Source organism: Phodopus roborovskii, unplaced genomic scaffold, assembly GCF_943737965.1.
Source record: "Phodopus roborovskii unplaced genomic scaffold, PHOROB, whole genome shotgun sequence".
In the NCBI taxonomy this organism is placed as follows: Eukaryota; Metazoa; Chordata; class Mammalia; order Rodentia; family Cricetidae; genus Phodopus; species Phodopus roborovskii.
In genome coordinates, this window is record NW_026126517.1 from 21,709,494 (window position 1) to 21,731,491 (window position 21,998).

At 46.3% G+C, this 21,998-nt stretch overlaps 1 protein-coding gene across 5 annotated transcripts; it reads left to right on the top strand.

Annotated features, from left to right (window-relative positions):
- The first annotated feature begins 7,079 nt into the window (after window positions 1–7,079).
- Window positions 7,080–20,404, top strand: Hyou1 (hypoxia up-regulated 1). 5 transcript variants are annotated; one of them, XM_051197242.1, is made up of 26 exons: window positions 7,080–7,238; window positions 8,185–8,282; window positions 8,485–8,578; window positions 8,720–8,798; window positions 8,920–9,074; window positions 9,193–9,269; window positions 9,555–9,736; window positions 9,991–10,106; window positions 11,407–11,599; window positions 11,746–11,880; window positions 12,004–12,086; window positions 12,212–12,344; window positions 12,504–12,691; window positions 12,959–13,097; window positions 14,785–14,845; window positions 15,009–15,088; window positions 15,488–15,673; window positions 15,802–15,974; window positions 16,075–16,162; window positions 16,271–16,393; window positions 16,557–16,690; window positions 16,821–16,905; window positions 17,066–17,306; window positions 17,407–17,457; window positions 18,882–18,932; window positions 19,047–20,404. In XM_051197242.1, the coding sequence occupies exons 1-26, from the start codon at window positions 7,117–7,119 to the stop codon at window positions 19,106–19,108; spliced, it is 3,129 nt and encodes a 1,042-aa protein (XP_051053199.1). In that variant the 5' UTR covers window positions 7,080–7,116; the 3' UTR covers window positions 19,109–20,404. The 5 variants fall into 5 exon arrangements, with proteins under 5 accessions (XP_051053199.1, XP_051053197.1, XP_051053198.1 ...); XM_051197240.1 differs by having other exon boundaries at window positions 7,102–7,319; XM_051197241.1 differs by having other exon boundaries at window positions 7,102–7,319; window positions 15,805–15,974.
- Window positions 20,405–21,998: the final 1,594 nt, after the last annotated feature.

The window sequence follows — 21,998 nt, forward strand, 5'->3', positions numbered from 1 at the left end:
GGGCTGGGGTTGGGGAATAAAAAAGGAAGAGGTAGGCTAGGACAATAAGGTCAATTATTGTATTTACTTACAATTTAAAATAGCAACTATCAGTTTTAGATAATTTGCAGTGGTGTGGATTCTTGTATATTGATACAAATGTAAAATTATTTTCCCATTCCTATTTATGATAATTCTGAATTATATTTGTAATACATGTTCCTACTTCTGCTTACAATATTTGTATGTTGACACAAATGTAATTATTGTCATATTGTATATTATGTTTCTACTTTTCAAGATATTTTGTGTGTTTATGCAAATTAAGGACTTTTTTGTCATTGCACTATACATTTCTACCTTTGATTAAGATATTTTTATTTTTGTATATTGCCACAGTTTCGAGGTCATTGTCCTCAGTGTATATCTGTTTACAAAATGTGATGCAAAGATTAGGATACAAGGGACCAGGTTTAATAATATGGGTTATTATATTTTATTCAGGGAGAAGTCACTTACATGAGAAACTGATGACCTGCAAGTTACCATTCCAAGGATCCACCCCAGGCTGCTCTAAGTGACTGGAACCAAGAGTGAGAACTGGGGCCTGGGACCCCAAACCTAGCCTTCCCCATCACGTCCCCACCTGTCACTACGCCCATGTATGCAACAGGTGTGGGCAGGTTGGATATCTCACTACAAAGCTTTAGTCTTTAAGTTACATAGGTTATTAAGAATTACAGGTTAAATCAGGGCGTTGGTGGCGCACACCTTTAATCCCAGCACTTGGGAGGCAGAGGCAGTCTGATCTCTGAGTTCAAGGCCAGTATGGTCTATAGAGTTAGTTCTAGGTCAGGCTCCAAAACAACACAGAGAAACACTGTCTTGAAAAACAAAACCAAAAAAATTACAGGTTAATAGTCACATGTTTGTCATAATTATAGTTAAGGTAGGTTCTCAAGATACATAAAGATGTATTCCATATAGATAGGTAATCTTCAAACACTTCAAAGACCTACAGAATTTGTCATTTAAATGTTTTAATAATTTAAAATTCTGACGTACAACTGCTCCTGGCAGCACTGATCCACTCCCAAAAGAATGATGGGCACAGAAGACACTCCGTATGGAGCTTGTTTTCTTTTTGGCAAAACTGGCCTATTGGGCAAAGAACTGCCCTTGCCTCAACTGCTGACAGTAAGCACACTGTCCAATCTGGACAAGCAGGAAACAAGGAAATGTGACTGCTGAACCTTACCGAGACAGGGTAGGACAGTCTTGAATTTTCCTGCTTCTGAAAATGGTCTGTTAGATATTCAAGGCCTGTGGACAAAGTTTGATGCCCCAATGCTACAGAGAAACATTGGGTGACTGTCCAGGCAGCCAGTTTCTGTCATTTTTTGCATCTTCTGCAAGTCACTTATTGGCACTTCCTGCTTAGGTAATGATTTGCCTTCTCAGGTCTTCGATGGTGTTGAAGATTAGATAGTTACCGTTACTGTCCTATCATATCTTAGCTAGGGCATATTAGGTATGTGACTTAGACTTTCCAGGATAGGACAGCTATTGGAGAAATCTTTAATTTGCTATTTATCCATGATCTGGGCATTTATTGTGTGTTTCCTGCTTGATGTTCTTGTTGGTTGCAGCTTCATTTTTGTTTATGCTATTACCTGTTCTTCTGCATAATACTTATACTTGTTCTTATTGTAAATAGTTTTATGTTATGATTAGAAGAATATGTTGGGATTTCCATCAGTTTAGCCAATGACTTTTGGGGCCACAAGCTCTCGTGAGAAGAGCCTTGCTGTTGGTCCTATCTATTTACTCCTGGGCAGACTAGATGAAAGCATCTCATCAGTGGTGTCATCTAACTGGTCCTGTATCGTGTGTTTATCCTATCCTATACATAAATAAATGCCTGAGACTATTAACAGACTTGTTACAGTTCCACACCCTTCCCAAGTGTAGTAAATAGTGGATTTGCTAGGGATTATACACTGCCACTTTTGATATGCAGTGATTCCTAGCATGGGCTGTCCTTGTGAGTGTATACACTCATGAATAGGCCTTGCCCTTATAAGTATATACAGCTTGAACTCAGGTGAACTTTGCTTATATGACCTTGTTTAACCCCCTGAATATAAACTGCCTGTTGATCTGCATAAATTTGGCTATTGCATGAGACTTTGGTCTGCCTCATTTTTAGGCTCTACTCCCCCGGGTTCACCTGCCAACTAGGGCAGTAACAAGGAAGCTAAGCAAGAGGACTGCTGAGAGTTCCAAGCCCTCATTGTATACAGTTAGACTTTAACTCAAATAGACAAGAACAAATAATTAAATACCTAGAAACATAAGTAAGCAGGGGTTAGCTAGACGGTTCAGCTTTGAAGATGGGCATTCATTGGCTGTTATTCCAGAAGGCCAGGCTTGTCTTGGACTCACCAAGATCCCCCTGCTTCTGCCTCCTTTGTGCCTGAACTTTGTTTTTGTGTTCTTTTATTAATGCTTTTCCAGATTTTTAAAAGATTTATTATGTATACAGTGCTCTGTCTGCATGTTTTTGTGCATCCACCAGGGTGCTAGATCTCACAGGTGGTTGTGACCCACCATGTAATTGCTGGGAATTGAACTCAGGACCTCTGGGAGAGAAGTCAATATTCTTAACTTCTGAGTCATTTCTCCAGCTCCCCACTTCAATAACTATGGTGTAATTTTTTTGTTTGTATTCTAGAAGCATATAAAACAACTCTGGTTTCTAGTTCTGTTGAAAGTGAGTTCTCAGCTGGGTGGTAGTGGCTCAAACCTTTAATCCCAGCACTCAGGAGGCAGAAGCAGGTGGATCTATGTGAGTTCTAGGACATCTAGGGATACACAGAGAAACCCAGTGCTAGAGCCCACTGAAATTGTACTCACAAGACATGTTTTGCTATCAGCAATGACTTGCCAGTACTCTAGAAGCCTGCCTACTGACTTATTTGGAACACTATAGTCCTTGTGTCCATAACCTTTTGCATCCTTTAAATTTTGTGTAAATGATACATACAGCATGTTTCTTTCAAACTAGGTAGTCTAGTCTGGTCTTGAACTCTAAATCCTATTTCATTCTGCTAACTCCCAGCAGTGCAGGCCTGTGCCACAGGCCTGTGCTACTACTATCATCCATTTGTGTTCACTTTAATCTTGTCAGTTTAGCCCAATCCTTGGCATGAAAGTGATGTTCTTTCCTCAGATTTCTGCACAGTGTCAGAGAAGTGCTATATTAACAAGTTGTTCTGCATTTTAACAATGAGTTTGTTAGCCAAGGCCAACCTAAGTCAGTCATCTTTTACATGGAAAATTTCCACTGTTATATAACTTGTTCTTATGAAATACTGTTCTTTTCTGGTTAAAGAACAAAACAGGTGGCTCCCCAGGGCACTCACACCTGCTACACCTCCCAAGGGGACAGATATGGAGACTGAGGACTGGAATGACAATAGCACTGCTTCTATCAAGGGTATTTGGGAGTAACAGTTCTCCTAGGAACAGGAAACAGCCTCCAGATCAGCAATCAACTGGTAGAAAGTATACAGAATCGTTGGACATATTTGATTGTAGTTTCTCTGAGGGCAAAGATTAATTCATATCCTTTCTGTAGTCCTAGCACTTAGAACACTGCTTGCCCATCACAGGCCCAGTAAAGTGTTAAAGGCATAGTCTTTGTTCAAAGTAGATGGAAACAATCTATTGCCTCTTTGACCAAAAGTGAAGTTACTGTTGAGAAACAAAATGTTTGTCTGTGCAATTAATCAATTGAGGGTGAAGCCAGGAGGACTGTGAGTTCAAGGCCAGCCTACTAAGAACCAGTCTCAAAAAATGAAAAATCAAATAGAAGCAAAATAAAATAGGGACAGTGGAAAATACTCATAATCCCAGCACTCAAGTGGCAGAATTGTAGGCAAGTGGTTGCCTCAAATTCATGGTCAGCTGCCAAACGAGTCTACATAGTGAGTACCTGTCCAATATAAATTAGCACTGTGCTGTAGTACTTTTTTTACTTACCTTTTTGTTGTTTGTTTTTGTTTTGAGACAGGGTTTCTCTGTATTGCTTTGGAACTTGCCCTGTAGACCAGACTGACCTCGAACTCCCAGAGATTCATCCACCTGTCTTTGCCTCCTGAGTACTGGGATAACAGGCATGTACCACCAATGCCCGGCTACCTTTTTTGCTTGTTTTGTTTTGCTTTGCTTTGCTTTTTGAGATGGGCTTTCTGTATGTAACAGTCCTGGCTGTCTTAGAATTTACTGAGAACCGCCTGCCTCTGTCTCTCAAGTGCTAGGATTAAAGGCTTGAGTCACCACTGCCAGGCAGGAGCTCCTTTTTAAAAACAAAAGACCAGGAAGACAGAATTACTGAATCTTGTTTTGTTTTACATACTGTTCTTAATTTCTGCCAAGTTCTGGGTACAATCAACCAAAAGGACTTGTTTTCACAGCATTCTAACTAAAACATGTACTTGTTGCAAAAAAGTTTTTTTACTTTTTAATAATTCAAAACTTTAAAATTTGCCAGATGTGATAGCATACACCTTTAATCTCAGCACTTCAGAAGTAGGTGCAGAAGGTTCAAACCAGACTGGTCTACATAGTGAGTTCTAGGGCAGCCAGAGCTATAGAGACCTAGCTTAAAAATTCGTTTTAAAAAAGCAATGGGGGTGTGGTGACACACACCTTTAATTTAGCACAGGGGGTGCAGAAACAGGCAGTCTATGAGTTTGAGGATAGCCAGGGCTACACAGAAATGCCAAACATGAAGGGGCATGTCAAAAAGAAAGGGGTGCACTAGAGAGATGTCTAGTGGGTGATCATGCTTCCTGCACAGCAAGACAAACAGCCCCCATGCTGCTGAGGTTGGAGATAGGTCAACCCATTGAGTTTTGGTGCGCATTAGCCTAGCTCCATGTTCCATGAGCTAGTCTAAAAGAGTAAGGCAGAAATTGATAAAGTAGGACACCTGACATCCTTTTCTGGTCTCTGTTCACCACCCCCCACCCCCGCTAAAAGTTCTCACACCACACACAAGAAAAAAACAGGACAACTGGCCACTCACATGTTCATCACTATGACAAAACAAACCCCACATTATGCAATGTTTTATAGCAATAACAAAGTGAAACTCACCAACATAGAAAATCCTCTTAGTTGAAAAACCATGCAGGGGCTGAGCATTGGCGGCGCATGCCTGTAATCCTAGCACTGGGGAGGCAGAGGCAGGCGGATCTGTGAGTTCGAGGCCAGCCTGGTCTTTAGAGTGAGTTCCAGGACAACCTCCAAAGCAATACAGAGAAACCCTGTCTCAAAAAAAAAAAAAAAAAAAAAAAAAAAAAAATACTGCTGGGGCTGGGTGGTAGTGGTTCAAGCCTTTAATCCCAACATTCCAAACATTCCAAAGGGAGACAGAAGCAGGTGAGTCTTTGAGTTTGAGACCAGCCTGGTCTACAGATTCAGTTCTAGGACTCCCAGGGATGCACTGTGAAACCCTGTCTCAAAATTAAAAAAAAAAAAAAAAAATTGCAAACATTATATATTTTGTTCAGAAAATATGTTAAGCTGCTTTTTTGAGAAAGAGAAATGAGTAAACCAGGAGCAGGAGAGTAATTTGTGGTTGATGTGAGAGGATATAACTTTATCTAGAATAATTTCCAAGGTTGCATCTGTGTTGTTTAGTGTGATTACAGTGTTACAACTTTAAGCAAAGGTCTCTTTGTTTCTAATTTTTATAGCACCTGAATATTTATTTTTCGAAAGGTGCTGTTGATGGGATCCAAAACCTCAAGTGTGCCAGGCAAAAGCTGTATCTCTGAGCTACATTTTCCCAGGCCTGAAACATTCCTAAAAAGAAATAGATGGCCTGAGCCATGACAGTTGCAAGTTTCCTTAAGCACAGACACCAGACTTTTAGTTCTTAATAGTCATGAAAACTGTAGAGAGAACAAGATTGAATTAAGCTCGGCTTTGCAGAATCTGGCAGTGACAGAAATAGCACCAGGGTTCCATCTCCAGAACAGAAGGGAAAAAAGCAGAGCCACACTTTGAAAAAGACCTGTTCGAACACCAATTTAGAGAGCCAACCTTTAAGCAAAGATCTCTCTCTCTCTTTTTGAGATTTATTTTTATGTGCATTGGTGTTTGTGTGTGTGTGTGTGTGTGGTTTTTTTGTTTTGTTCAGTCCTAGGTGTCTTGGAAGTGCATTGGTATTTTGCCTGCATGTATGTCTGTGTGAGGGTGTCAGATACCCTAAAACTGGAGTTATAGACAGTTGTTATCCACCATGTGGATGCTGGGATTTACATCCAGATCCTCTGGAAGAACATTCAGTGTTCTTAACTGCTGAGCCATCTTTCCAGTCCCCATATTTCTAATTTATATATCACCTGAATACTTTTTTAGGGGGGGGGATGGTGCTGTAAAGTTTGTTCACTCTTCAAGGATCGGATTTCCACCGGACCATAACTTAATAGAAAGGGGAATGAGGAGTGAAAGTGGCTGGGGAGATGGGTGCATTTTAACTTTAATTCCATGACCCAAGCAGTTAAAGGAAAAGACAAGACTTAAGGGAACAGAAATAGACAAATGGATGATGTACATAATATGGTCAAGTCAATAAACGCCTTTTAATTGGAATATCGTCCCTCCTACTAATGGGGTTTAGAGTTAAAGCTAAGTCTGTCACAAACAGGGTTTATCTCTGGTCCTATCAGGGAACATCATTTTTGTGGCTTAGGAGTAATACAGCGGTCCTCTGGTGTCTGGCCAAAGCCCGGGGCGGTTTAGAGCCGCCAAACGCACGCGTCTCTTCCGCGTCGCCGCAGAGAATGCAGGGTAGTTCCATTCTTTTGCGCGGACGCCCCAAGTAATTTGAAGAGGTCCGAACACTGCGCTGGCACCGGCTCGCACGCGGAGATCAGCTGGGCCTCGGCAACGAAGTGTCTAGCACTACAGCTGGCAGAAGTCCCGCGAGGAGCAACCCGGCTGCGAACCGTGACGTGGTCCAATCCGCGCACAGCGCCGGCGGTTTTGTTCCAACTGGTGCTCAGTCCCCGCGGCCGCCTCGGAGGCGGAGCCAGAGAAGGGGCGGGCCTATTACGTGGCCCAATGGCGACGCGCGCCGGGCTGCAGGGGTGGGGCCAGGTGTGCGGCGCAGGGCCGAGCTGCGAAGGCGCCAATGAGCGTGCGCCGCGTCCGGGGCCGGCTGGTGCGCGAGACGCCGCGGAGAGGTTGGTGGCTACTGTAACAGTTTGCAAACGGAGGGGAGTTGTGAAGGGCCTGGGTTTGGGGTCGTGCTGCTGGCTGTGTGGGTACGTGCGCGCCGCGTTGATCCCGGAGCGAGGGCCGCAGGAGCTGAAGACCAGAGGGAGCGGGGGTGAGGATGGAGCAGCAGCCCGGCCGCTGCTCCTAGGGGAGGCAGCGTGCTAGCTTCGGGGGCGGGCCGGTAGCGGGAGTGAAGGCCGCACAGATACCGGTGCCTTCGGCTCTGCAGTTCAGTCGCTGGGCTGCCCCCTCGCGCTCGGGGTGGGCCGAATCCATTTCCGGTAGTGGGATCTTCCACCTTCGTCAGGTGAGGTTTAGGTGAACACTCGCCCCGCCAGTAACCTTTGCCCGCACCGCGTCTGCGTGGGCAGCAGGGCCCAGGAGTGGGATGGGCAAGGAAGGTGGGCCGGGCAATACTCGAGGGATGCGGAGAAGGGATCAGGTCCTTCTATGCCAACCATCCCTACCGCCAACACCTTTCAGTTCCTGTCCAAGTCCAGTTTGGCTTTCTCCACCACCAGGGGAGCTCCAGGTATGAGGTAGTTGAACAGGTTTCGAGGGTCCCTGACCCAGCTCCAGGTGTCTTGACCGCGCACACAGTGCTGTGGTATACCAGTTACTTGCCTTTGCGTGGACAAAAAGAAGGTCAAGTCTTCTTCCTATTTGTCTGTCTAAAGATGTGGTGGAGCTAAGGATCCGGGGCCCTTTGCCTAGGTCCAAACGTGGGACACTTGGGAGGATGGGTAGAATGACTGACATTTCTCAGGAGGGAAGGGAAGGAGCACAGGCTACTCTGCCTTTAGCCAGAAGTGCAGCAGATAGGAATCTTAGAGCTGGTCTGTTCTGGGATGTGATTCCATTTCCTTCTTGACTCAGAGCATCCAGTTACAAGTGTTTTTCCTTCTCTGTAAGGGTCACGATGGCAGCCACAATAAGAAGGCAGAGGCCAAGGAGGCTATCCTGTTGGGCCTTGGTGGCTATCCTCTTGGCAGACCTGTTGGCACTGAGTGGTATGTATCTGGCAAAGGGATCAAAAGAAGAATAAATTAGTAGTAAAAAGAGGGTAAAAGGTGTCTTCTTGAGTGTGTCTGGTTGCTGGATCTAGGCTTTTTTCTTTCTTTGCCATAGAACAGAGACTGCTTTATTTGATTTAACTCACAAAGATGTGAGAAACAGAGAACTAACAGATACTCGTACTTTTTTTTCCTTCAGACACGTTGGCTGTGATGTCTGTGGACCTGGGCAGTGAATCCATGAAGGTGGCCATTGTCAAGCCTGGAGTGCCCATGGAGATTGTATTGAACAAGTAAGGAGAGATCTATGTTGAGTGTGTATACAATTTGTAGTATCCGAAACAGACTTGGGTAGCTGAACCCATTGGGAGAGCTGGAGGCTTCTGGGTTCATACCATGCTGCAGGAAACTAGGCTAATGCTGCTTTTTCTTAGGGAATCTCGGAGGAAAACTCCAGTGACTGTGACCTTGAAAGAAAACGAAAGGTTTTTAGGTGACAGTGCAGCAGGCATGGTGAGTAGCAACCTCGTAGCCGGATCGATTCCTCCAGAGGCTGGTCTCTTGTCTGTCTTGATATAAGCGGCAGGCGAAGCTGGGTTTGGGCCTAAGAACCTGCTGGGTTTTCTCCTTTCAGGCCATCAAGAACCCAAAGGCTACACTCCGTTATTTCCAGCACCTCCTAGGAAAGCAGGCAGATAACCCTCATGTGGCCCTCTATCGGAACCGTTTTCCAGAACATGAGCTGAACATTGATCCACAGAGGCAGACTGTGCGCTTCCAGATCAGTCCGTGAGTGTCCAGTTGGGGAAGGTGGGGTCAGTAGCCCTCCCAGGCTCCTTGGTGGCATATGTATTCATGAGTATTGGTCTTGATGTTTGGCTTCCCTTGTCTCATCTCCTTCCCTCAGGCAGCTGCAGTTCTCCCCCGAGGAGGTGTTGGGCATGGTTCTGAACTACTCCCGTTCCTTGGCTGAAGATTTTGCAGGTGAGTAGCAGGGTGGGGCCAGTGGCAGTGAGGCTCCAAAAATCTGCAGTGACTTATCAAGAATGGGCACTTTTATTTCCTAGTGAAAATTGGACTCTCTGAAGATACATTTGATTGTCACAAACTGGAGAAAAGCTGCTGGCAGGGAGGCTAGTAAACACCCTGTAATGTACAAGATAGGCCCCAGCCAGAGACAGTTACCTGGCTCAGAGTCAGTCATACCCAGTCTGGAAACCATGACCTGAGGTTTGGAGTTGGTGAGATCTGATCTTTTGTCCTCTGTAGAACAACCCATTAAGGATGCTGTGATCACCGTACCAGCCTTTTTCAACCAGGCTGAGCGCCGAGCTGTGCTGCAGGCTGCTCGAATGGCTGGCCTCAAAGTGCTGCAGCTCATCAATGACAATACTGCCACTGCCCTCAGCTATGGTGTCTTCCGCCGGAAAGACATCAATTCCACTGCACAGGTGAGCCAAGGAGGCCTCCTGACCACTAGATACCCAAGGGGCTCAGTGTGAGATTAGAGGGGTTTTGGCCCGTAGTGTATCTTGTTTTCTTGGCCATCCCTTGACAAAGTGTGGCAGTAGCTTCCTTTCAGTCCCCATTGGAATTAGTCAGCTTTATGGGAAAAGACGACAGCTCTTTGTTTCCAGGCAGGCAGCGGGACAGGCATCCTGCATTTGATAAGGTTCCCATGACAGTGCCCTCGGTGTCTCCACAGAATGTCATGTTCTATGACATGGGCTCAGGCAGCACCGTGTGCACCATTGTGACCTACCAAACAGTGAAGACTAAGGAGGCTGGAATGCAACCACAGCTGCAGATTCGGGGTGTGGGGTAAGTTACTAAGACCTCAGGAGGTGCTTTCTCCCTGGATTTGAGATGCAGGGACATACTTCCTGGGTACAGCATCAGATACTGTGGGAGGCTGCTCCCAAAGAGGAAGTGGAAGTAGGAGAGAGCAGGGGACAGTTTTGGGGCTTCGAAAGGCAGGGAACTTCCTGAATATGTTCTAAGGAAATCCATGAGAGGACATACAGGTTGAAGCTCAGGTGCAATTGCTTCTTGCCTTTCTTGACCTGTATCACTGTCATTGTCTTTATTCACCCTTTCTTTTTCCGGAGGTTCAGCTTAGGGTCTCACACATAATACTCCCACAGAGTGCTACATAAGCACTCTGCTACTGAACTATATTCCTGGATTATTGTGTTGACTGGGTTTGTGGAAAAACTTCTGGCAGTCCTACCTCTGTCTCCTGACCTACAAAATTTTTAAAAACCTTCCTAAACAAGGCATGGAGGTATAATCCTAGCACTTGGGAGGTGGGGGCAGGAGACTCAAGAAGTTCTAAATCATCTTTAGCTATTTATGGAGTCCTAGACATATTTCTTTTTCATCTCCTCGTTGTTCAGCTAGGAGGTTCTCTTAAGGTACTGATGTAAAGACAGCAACTTTGTAGTGGGAACTTAGCTAGTGTTCATGGGCTCTAGTCTCAGTCCACAGCACCATTACAGAGATAAACAAATGAAATACCAATATGATAGTAATCCATCGGTGGTCTCTCTGGGCCTGTTTCAGCCCTGCCTCCTGCAACTGTGGCTGGACTCTTTGACTCTTTTTTGGAGATGGTCTCACTACATAGCTCTATGCTGTTTGGAACTCTGTAGACCGGGCTGGTCTTGAACTCACAGAGATCTGCCTGTCTCTGCCTCCCAAGTGCTGGGATTAAAGGTGTGCACCACCACTGCCGTGTTGGCCTCTTGGCTCTCTCTTATACTTAGTCTTGTTGAGTATTGCAGGCGTGTGTGTGTGTGTGTTTCTTCATTTTGAGATAGGGTCTCACTATATAGCCTTGGCTAGTCTGGGAGTCTATGTAGAGCAGACTAGCCTCAAACTCATTCTCCCTGCCTCTATCTCCCTAAACTGGGTGCTTCTTTATAAAACATTTTTGTGATTTCACATTCTTGACACTGACATTCAAATAGTTGATATTCCGCATGCTGAGTGAACAGGTAGATGAGCTGCTGCTCTGAATTGATGTTTGTGCTATAGAGAACTGCAGGCAGAATGCCATTGTATCCTGTGCCAGTGGGAAGACCTCTCTCTTTTTACACTTTTCCTTCTCTTTCTTGCACAGGTTTGACCGAACCCTGGGTGGCTTAGAGATGGAGCTTCGACTTCGAGAACACCTGGCGAAGCTCTTCAATGAGCAACGCAAGGGCCAGAAAGCAAAGGATGTTCGGGAAAACCCACGTGCTATGGCCAAACTGCTTCGGGAAGCCAATCGCCTTAAAACCGTCCTGAGCGCCAATGCTGATCACATGGCACAGGTGCCCACATGGGATCTTGGTGGAGGGCAGGCTTGAGGCTCCTCTCCACAAAGGTGGATGGGGGGCCTTTCTTCTTGAAGTCTGTCTTCTTTTGTCCAGAGAACAGGATCTAGTCAGAGCCTCTCAACAGATTCCTCTCCCCACAGATTGAGGGCTTAATGGACGACGTGGACTTCAAGGCAAAAGTGACTCGAGTGGAGTTTGAGGAGTTGTGTGCAGACTTGTTTGAAAGAGTGCCTGGACCTGTTCAGCAGGCCCTCCAGAGTGCTGAGATGAGCTTGGTGAGGGCATGAGGGAGGCCAGAGTGCCTGCAGGAGTGCATAGGTCACCCACAGGGTGCCACAGGGAAAGGCCGGTTCTGAAAAGGGGCATTAACTCCTGCATCTCCCCTTCCCCTTCTGCAGGATGAGATTGAACAGGTGATCCTGGTGGGTGGGGCCACTCGTGTTCCCAAAGTTCAAGAGGTGCTGCTAAAGGCTGTGGGCAAGTGAGTATGGTGTGGGAGCTAGGCATGGAGTCGAGTTCTGCCTATCTGTAGGCTGGGCAGTGACAGGAATGAGGGGAGGGAGAACTCACTCCCTGATGGATAATGCTGAAGCTTGTGTCTCCTAGGGAGGAACTAGGCAAGAACATCAATGCAGATGAAGCAGCTGCCATGGGGGCTGTGTACCAGGCAGCTGCACTCAGCAAAGCCTTCAAGGTGAAGCCGTTTGTTGTGCGGGATGCCGTCATCTACCCCATCCTGGTAAGCTTGCCCAGGTGACATGCACCCTTTGCTTCTCCAAGTAAGCTCTCTATTCGCCTCAACCTGCCCATTTTCTTTATACTGAGAGATTCCAGACCCTCACTCCTACCCACAGAACCTGCCCTGGTTCTCCACTGCACTTGTTTGCCTGTTGTGTAGGTGGAGTTCACAAGGGAAGTGGAGGAGGAGCCTGGGGTTCGAAGCGTGAAGCACAATAAACGTGTGCTCTTCTCCCGAATGGGACCCTATCCTCAGCGCAAAGTCATCACCTTTAACCGCTACAGCCATGATTTCAACTTTCACATCAACTACGGTGACCTGGGCTTCCTGGGGCCTGAGGATCTTCGGTGAGGGGCGGGGGCAGGATGACACCTCCAGGGAGTGTGGGAGGTGTGCCTGCCAGATGAATGACAAGGATGGGGGGGAGGTTGTGGGACTTACAGGCTGAAGGTGGGTTAGGGCCAAGGTGTGAACAGCCTGTCTTGGAGAGAGGGTCCACCATTCTGAGTGTCCTGTCTAGGGCCCTAGATACCTCATGCCAGCAGGCCATGTGGTCTGGAGTTGGGGTTGGGGCAGGTGAAGCTCTTCAAACTCTTCTTTTCCTTCCCAACCAGGGTATTTGGCTCTCAAAATTTGACCACAGTGAAGCTAAAAGGTGTGGGAGAGAGCTTCAAGAAATATCCCGACTATGAGTCCAAAGGCATCAAGGCCCACTTCAACCTGGATGAGAGTGGGGTGCTCAGTTTAGACAGGGTAAGAGAAAAAGGGAGCCCTTATCAGGGTGGGAGTTGGTAAACCCTGGCCCCATCAGCCCTCCCAGAGCAGGTTCCGTAGGCCAAGCACAAAGCATTTGGGAACTGATCTAATGAGTCTTGGTTTTAAACACAGTGAAAACAGTGGGGCTCTTTGTGGCCAACATGTTCTGATGGTCACTGTAATTTGATTAGAGGGAAGTACAGATTTTTTTTTTTACATTGTTTTGCCTGCATGTATGTCTGAACTGTTGAGCTGTCTCTCCAACCCCTTAAAACTTTGTGAATGTGAGTGTGTGTGTATGTGACCGACTTTGTGAGTGTGTGTGTGTGTGAGAGAGAGAGATAGGGACTGTGTGTGTGTGTGTGTGACAGGACTTTGATTGTGTGTATGTAATGGGACTTTGTGAGTGTGTGTGTGTATGTGACAGGGACTTTGTATTGTGTGTGTATATGACAGGGACTTTGTGAGTGTGTCTATATGTATGACGGGGACTGTGTGTGTGTGTGTGTGAGAGAGAGAGAGACAGGGACTTTGTGAATGTGTGTGTATGTGACGGGACTTTCTGTGTGTGTGACAGGACTTTGTGAGTGTGTGTGTGATAGGGATTTTGTGTGTGTGATGGGGATTTTGTGTGTGTGTGAGATGGGGACTTTGAGTGTGTGTGAGAGAGAGAGACAGGGACTTTGTGAATGTGTGTGTATGTGACGGGACTTTGTGAGTGTGTGTGTGATAGGGATTTTGTGTGTGTGTGTGATGGTGATTTTGAGTGTGTGTGTGTGTGTGTGACAGGGACTTTGAGTGTTGTGTATGTAATGGGACTGAGTGTGTGTGTGTGTGTGTGACAGGACTTTGAGTGTGTGTGTGTGTGACTGGGACTTTGTGAGTAGTGTGTGTGTGACAGGGTGGGATGCAAGCACGCCACAGTACACATGGAGGCCAGAGAGACTGAACTGGTTTCTTCCCTTTAACCTTTGAAGAGAATAAGCACCCTTTACCTACGCCATCTTGGTAGCCCAGAGAACGCCTACCTCTCCCTTCTTTATTTTTTATTTATATTATTTTATTTATTTATATACTATAGACCAGGGCTGGGCTCTAATTCAGAGATCAGCCTACCTCTGCCTCCCAAGCGCTGGGAGTAAAGGCATGCGCCACCACTGCCCAGCTGAGAAACCACTTTTTTAAAGAGAATGTAAAATAAAATGTGTATGCATATTTTCATGCACATATGTCTGTACCATATATGTGTCTGATGCCCAAGGAGACCAGAAGAGGGTGTCAGATCCTCTGGGACTGGAGTTGGAGCCATCTTGTCAGTGCTGGGAGTATATCTAGGTTCTCTAGAAAATCAGCCCATGCTGTTAGCTGCTGAGCCAGTTCTTCAGCCCCCAGATAAGCCCATTTCTAAAGAGTAATTTTGAGTTAATATCTTCTGGCACACTGGGAAACTGTGGTCCATTGTTTTACCAAGTGGAGGCTGTAAGGAGAGGAGTGAGAGCCTGTCCTGGGAGAGCTGGCACTTAAAGGGAGTTGACCATCCAGGAGTCTCAGAAAAGGAAAGTGAGAAAGTGGTCCTGTACATAGCTGCAAGTCATTTTGTATTCCTAGTGTATGCATAAGCAATGTACTTAAGGAACAGTGTGGGTTACTATGCAGTTCTTATTTCAAACCTATTTCAAAATAGGTGGAGTCTGTATTTGAGACCCTGGTGGAGGACAGCCCAGAAGAAGAATCTACTCTTACCAGTAAGATACAAATGGGCTCCTGTGTGAGCATGCAAGTGTGCATGAGCAAGCAAGAGGAAACATACATGTGTGCTTGGGGAGAGACAATGGCATTGTTGTTGGGGGTAGGAGGTAGATTCTCTGCTTGATTTTCTCTTGAATCTCCGGACTTCCTTCATCCTAGAACTTGGCAACACCATTTCCAGCCTGTTTGGAGGTGGTACCTCTTCAGATGCCAAAGAGAATGGTACTGATGCTGTACAGGTAAGGGCCGGGAAGCATAGGGAATAGCAAGGGGGTGGAGCTGGGGCAGTGTAGCAGAAGCAGAATCTGGTGGGCATCCCAGCGCCTGGACTTCAGTAGACATCATCTTGTCTCAGACTATGTCAGGTTCCCTTCTCTTGCTCCATTAGACTTGGAGCCTGTACAAGAGTCTAAGACTTACTGTTCTTATTCTCACCTTCCTTCCCTTTGTTCACCTGTATCTCTGCAAATCCCAACAGCCCCTTTTTGCCCACAAGTGTTCATCTGCTTGTCCCCAAGCTTTATCCTGAGCAGTGTTTCCTTTCCAAGCAGATGAGCTTGATGTGGTCAAGGCTGAGTATGGCCACAGACTCAGCTGTTAGTGTATATATCCTCTGGGTTTCTGTGATTGTCTCCCAGGAGGAAGAGGAGAGCCCTACTGAGGGGAGCAAGGATGAACCTGGAGAGCAGGGGGACCTTAAGGAGGAAACTGAATCTCCTGTGGAAGATACCTCTCAGCCTCCACCACCTGAGCCTAAGGGTGATGCAGCCCCTGAGGGAGAAAAACCGGATGAAAAAGAAAGTGGGGAAAAGTCTGAGGCCCAGGTAAGCTACCTGTAGCAGAAGACAATGGAATCCAAGGGCTAATAAATAAATGGGAACTACTTTGTCCATGCCCCAGGGATGATGGGGCAGCTTATGTTTTTCCTGACATTACTATACTTTCTACTCAGAAGCCTGAAGAGAAGGGACAGGCAGGGCCTGAGGGTGTCCCTCCAGCTCCTGAGGAAGAAAAAAAGCAGAAACCTGCCCGGAAGCAGAAAATGGTGGAGGAGATAGGTGTGGAGCTGGCTGTCTTAGACCTGGCAGACTTGCCGGAGGATGAGCTGGCTCGTTCTGTGAAGAAGTAAGTGTTGCATATGTGTGGAAGATGGACAGGGTGTGGAATGGCTGGAAGGGCTCCAAGGTTCAGCCCTACCTTATCTCTACCTTTGTTCATCCCACAGACTTGAGGACTTGACCCTCCGAGACCTAGAAAAGCAGGAAAGAGAGAAAGCTGCCAACAGCTTGGAAGCTTTTATCTTTGAGACCCAGGTTAGCAGACAGCAAGCACTCCCTGCTCCTGGAACTTGCACTTAGGGCTTGTGGCTCTGGTCCTTACCCCAAAGCTCACTGTGTGCATGGATTTGTGTCCTTTACTAGGATAAGCTCTACCAACCTGAGTATCAGGAAGTGTCCACTGAAGAACAGCGGGAGGAGATCTCTGGGAAACTCAGCGCTGCTTCTACCTGGCTGGAGGATGAGGGGTTCGGAGCCACCACTGTGGTGAGGGCCTTTCTAGGATATGGCAGGGAGATGGGAGTGCTGGTCTTCCCCGCCTAGGGTCAGAGTGCAAAGAGCTGGGGTATCAGGCCATGAAGCAAGATGCAGAACTGGGTCTGTGGAGCTCCTGCTACCACTTCAACCCTCCCCTTCCTTTGTCCTTCAGATGTTGAAGGAAAAGCTGACTGAGCTGAGAAAGCTGTGCCAAGGGCTGTTTTTTCGGGTGGAAGAGAGAAAGAAATGGCCTGAACGGCTTTCAGCTCTGGATAATCTCCTCAACCACTCCAGCATTTTCCTCAAGTGAGTATGCCCTGCATCCTTTCTTCTTTGTGTAGTCCTGCTGAGACCACAATTCCCCTTTCTGTTGACTTCCTGTTCCTCTGGCCCAGGACCTCTGCACTAGCCTGATCTTCCCCTCTTTGCCTTTTAGGGGTGCCCGGCTCATCCCAGAGATGGACCAGATCTTCACTGAGGTGGAGATGATAACGTTAGAGAAAGTCATCAATGACACCTGGGTAATTACTTTGAATATGTGACTGGACACTGTAGCTGGTACCCTGGGACACTAAGGGTGGCAGAGTGATTTGAAAATCAGCAGAAATTGCCTTAACTGGTTGAAAGTGTCACTTACCAAATCCATGGCTGGTTCTGAGTCTTCCCTGGCCTCACCCACAGGCCTGGAAGAATGCAACTCTGGCTGAACAGGCTAAGCTTCCTGCCACAGAGAAGCCTGTGCTGCTTTCAAAAGACATTGAGGCCAAGATGATGGCCTTGGACCGTGAGGTACAGTATCTGCTCAATAAGGCCAAGTTTACCAAACCCCGGCCACGGCCCAAGGACAAGAATGGCACCCGGACAGAACCTCCCCTCAATGCCAGTGCTGGTGACCAAGGAGAGAAGGTCATTCCACCTGCAGGTGAGGGGGGAGGGTGCTTGGTTTCAGTTACTGTGAACAAAGAAAAGCCACCCATGTCTCTTAGGCTGCCGCTAACTCTTAACTCTTGGTTTCCCTCTAGGTCAGACTGAAGAGGCAAAGCCCATTTTAGAACCTGACAAAGAAGAGACGGGTGAGTTGGGGAAACTGATTTGTAATGGAACATTTCATTAGTGGGAGGCAGACAAAGTGGCAGACATGGCCCATTTCCGGTCAGCCTATGAATTATGGTTGGCCTTTATTTTTTAAAAGTATTGATTTTTTTTTCTTTGGAAGAAAAAAAGGCACAGATAGGCTGGGAAATGTTCAGTAAGTAACATGCTTAATTGAACAGTGTGAGGATTAGAGTTCAGGTCCTCAGCCCCTATGTAAATGCCCAGCAGGCATACTGCCCACATTTCCCAGAATGTTGAGGAGACAGGCTGGTGAGCAAATCTAGATGAATTGCTAGCTAGCTCTGGATTCAAGTGAGAGACCTTCCTTCAATATATAAGGTAGGAAGCAATGAGGGAAAGCCCTACATCAACCTCTGGCCTCCATATGCATGGGCAAAACATAATTTTTTTTTTTTTTCAAGACAGGGTTTCTCTGTAGCTTTGTAGTCCAGGCTGGCCTCAAACTCACAATGATCCGCCTGCCTCTGCCTCCTGAGTGCTAAGACTAGAGGCATGTGCCACCACTATCCAGTGTTCTAAGATTTATTTATTATGTATATAGTATTTTGCCTGCATGTGTGTCTGCACATCAGAAGAGGGCACCAGATCTCATTATAGATGGTTGTGAGCCAACATCTGGGGATTGAACTCAGGACCTCTGAAAGAGCAGCCAGTATTTTTAACCTTTGAGCCTTCTCTCTAGCCCCCAGCTTTTTTTTTTTTTTTTTTAAAGCAAAGATTTTCCTGGGCATGGTGGCACTTTCCTTAATCCCAACACAGGAGAGACAGAGACAGGATCTCTGAATTTGAGGCCAGCCTGGTCTACAGAGTGAGATCCAGGGTAGCCAAAGCTGCTGAGAAGTGTTTAGCAGTTAAGAACACTTAACTGCTCTTGCAGAGGACCCAGGTTCACTTCCCAGAACCCTCACTGTGGTTCATAACCTTCTGTAACTCCAGTTCTCGGGGTCCAATGCTCTCTTCTGTCTTTTGCAGGCATCCAGCACAGGTGTAGTACACATACATACATATTTGCAGGCAAAATACTCACATAAAATGAATGTGTCTAATTTTTAAAATTAAAAACTGTGTGGGAGAAGGGGCTGGAGATAACTACCTCAATGCTTAAGAGTTCTGGCTGCTCTTCCAGAGTTTGTATTTCTAACAGCTACATGATGGCTTACAACTGTTTAGAGGAGCCAAGCCCTATTCTGGCCTCTGAGGCACAGACATAGTAGTGTGCAGACATATATGCAGGCAAGATACCCATAAATACTGAATTTAAAATTTTTTTTAAAGGCAGAGACCCTAAATGTGTCTAACGTATCATGTTTACCATCTGGATTTGTATCCTCTGTTGGCTTCTCACTTCTTTAGTGACTGACGTTTTCCTTTTAACTTGCAGCTATGGAACCAGAAGACTCTGAGCCTCTGGAATTAGGAGGTCCTGGAGCAGGTAAGAATGAAGTGTGGGGTGTTGGGCAGCTTATTAGGGATGGAGGGAAAGAGAACAGGCTGTTGAGCCTTATGGCCCATCCTCTCTCCCCTTTCTTTCCCCACTACCCAACAGAGTCTGAACAGAAAGAGCAGACAGCAGGACAGAAGCGGCCTTTGAAGAATGATGAACTATAACCCCACCTCCTGTCTCCCCGCTGTCTCGCATCCAGCCCCTTCTCCTACCACCTCTATTTATTACACATCAGGGTTGGGACAGGGGGTTGGTCTTGCCCTTAGGGGCTCAAGTTCCTTCTCTCAGCTGTGACAGGAGGTGGCTGCTTAGCAGTTCTTCTGGAATAGCTCCATGAGTGAAACGATCTAGTTCTGTCCCCAGCTCCACCCTCTGGTCTCCTACTCTCTGGCCCTGTGTTTGAGAAAAATCACTATTATGTCTTAATTGTTTGCCTGTGGGTAAATGAGAGAATGGCTGCCAGTGGTTGTTGGAGACCTGGTAGTGGGAAGGGTATTGGGACACTAGAGTGCTCAGTCTTTTCTGAGCATCATTTCATTCTTTCCTCTTCCACAAAATCAGTGTCCTGTTTGGTCCAGTGTCTGCAGAGCCTCGTCACCACCTTTGGCTTCCCAGTGCCTCTTTTCTCTCCTGTGTCTTCTCTTTCCCTTGTCCTTCCTCCTTGGCTCTTTCTGTCCATGCCTTCCCAGTGCAGATAGGGCTGTAGTCTTCTAGCCCAAAGCCTTTCTGTGTAAATATGTTCTCGTGGTTCATGCGACCCCTGGTGGCCAGAGCAAGCAGGGAGCAAGTAAGAAGGGAATCCACTGCCCAGTGGAAAGAGAAAATGTGAAAGCCCTGTAGCCCCTACTATGGGCTGTTGGGCCCATGAAAGTACGTGGAGTGGCTGGCAAGGATGCAAGTATCCTACAGGCACTTGGAATCCTTATCCCCAGTTCCTGTGACACCTACCCTTCTCTCGTGCTCGTTTCCTCTTTCCCCCGGGCTGACTAAAAACGTGCTATCTACTGTGAGCCCCTTTCCCAAGACTCTGAGGGACAGAGACACCATGGTGTGAATGTAAAATTGCCACCTCACTCTCAGGCAGGCTTTGTGGGTAAAGAAGAGGGGTCAGGGTTCCAACTTCCCAGTGTACTTCGCTAGAAGGGGCAGCCTCTTGCCCATTATGCCCATGTCTAGAGTGCCTGTCCTCCAGTATTGCACCTATAGCAGGGGCTAGGGCTACCCGCTTCGGGACAAAGCAAACCTGGTGTGTCAGTCATTTTGTCTTTTCTTCCCCCCCTCCCATCTCACCCCCTTTTTTGCCACATTGGCAGAGAGACCTAAAGGTCCAACACTGTCCCCTTCCTGTGTGTTTGAGTTCTTTCATTAGCAGTTCAGGCTGGTTAGACAGGTTTGAATCAAATTGTACTTTGTTCCATTGTTAATTGAGAAACTGTTTCAATAAAATATTCTTTTCTATAGATTGTGGTTTGCTTCCCCCTTTTTCAAGGGTTTCTTGTGTAACCCTAGCCATCTACAGTACTTGTTCTGTAAACCAGGCTGTCCTGGAACTCACAGAAATCCACTTGCTTCTGCCTTCTGAGTGCTGGGATTAAAGATTTGCAACACCACCACCTGCCAGCATACTTACATTTCTGACACACTCATGACTTGTGTATGTGATGAGTGTGATTATGGTGTTGTGGCTGTATGGGAAAATATCTTTCTTTTTATATTGATACAGCTCCAAATTGAAATTGAAGTTTAATGATGCCAGCAACTAGCTTTCATATGGCTTTACAGTGGGCATATTTATGTATATGCAGAGAAATTAGTCAAACTTTACAGTGTTAACATTTGTTGAAAGGCAAGATTATTCTTGAAACTTTGAAGTAGGCTTGAAACTTCCCCAAATAGATAATATATCTATTAATCTGGTAGTCACAGGGTAGGGGGAACTTAATTGTCCCCATATCTCACAATTAGATGAATGTAAGAGTTTTTGTGTTTTAATTTTTAAGATTTAACATGAAGTAAAAGCCAGATTTTAAAAAATTATTTTTATTTTATGTGCATTGGTGTTTTGCCTATATGTATATCTATGTGAGGGTGTCAGATCTTGGAGTTAAAGATAGTTGTGAGCTGCCATGTGGGTGCTGGGAATCAAACCTGGATCCTCTGTAAGAGCAATCTGTGCTCTTAACCTTTGATCCATCTCTCCAGCCCTAAAAGCCAGAGTCTGGGGGGTTTTTTGGTTGGTTGGTTTTTCGAGACAGGGTTTTTCTATGAAACAGTTCTGGATGTCCCAGAACTAAATTCTAGAGCAGGCTGGCCTTGAACTCACAGAGCTCTGCCTGCCTTTGCCTCCCAAGCACTTGGATTGAAGGCGTGTGCCACCAACACCCAGTTTAAAAGCCAGAGTTTTTACAATTCATTTTTTATGTGCACATGTGTGTACTTGTCTCTGCTTTCTACTTGTTCATGCAGGTGCTTATAGAAGCCAGAAGAGGGCACTAGATCCCATGGAACCGGAGTTAGATGATTGTAAGCCACCCAGCCTAGGTACATGATCCAAACTCTGGAATAAAGTACTCCTAGAAAGCTCTCTTAACCAGTCATTCGTCCCCCTCCCCAATTAAAAATTTCCTTTAATTACATGTATATGTGTGGATATGTACACATATGTACAGTTGCCTGATGACCCCAAAGGGACTGGTTACATATAGATAGTTATGAGCTGTTCCATGTGGGTGCTCTAGAGTATGTTCTCAATTGCTAGACCATCTTTGTCTTCTAATTGCTGGGATTACTGAGCTACATGCCTGACTAAGGGAATCTCCCATTCCAACACACATACACACACACACACACACACCACACAGGTTCCTGTGTCAAATATACAGCCTTAGACATAAAGGAACTCTAACCTAGAGCTTGCTTTTTGGGTTTTTTTGGGGGGGGTTGTTTTCTTTTGTTTTTTTGAAGACAGCTTCTCTTTGGCTTTGGGGGCTGTCCTAAAACTAGCTCTTGCAGATCAGGCTGGTCTTGAACCCACAGAGATCCGTCTGCCTCCCA

Bases quoted from the DNA above. Each gene is read 5' to 3' on its own strand.
- Hyou1 (XM_051197240.1), top strand. From the start codon at position 7,117: ATGGCGACGCGCGCCGGGCTGCAGGGGTGGGGCCAGGTGTGCGGCGCA. The intron at 12,692-12,958 runs GTGAGGGGCGGG...CTTCCCAACCAG, and splicing joins CTGGGGCCTGAGGATCTTCG to GGTATTTGGCTCTCAAAATT. The intron at 16,163-16,270 runs GTTAGCAGACAG...GTCCTTTACTAG, and splicing joins CTTTTATCTTTGAGACCCAG to GATAAGCTCTACCAACCTGA.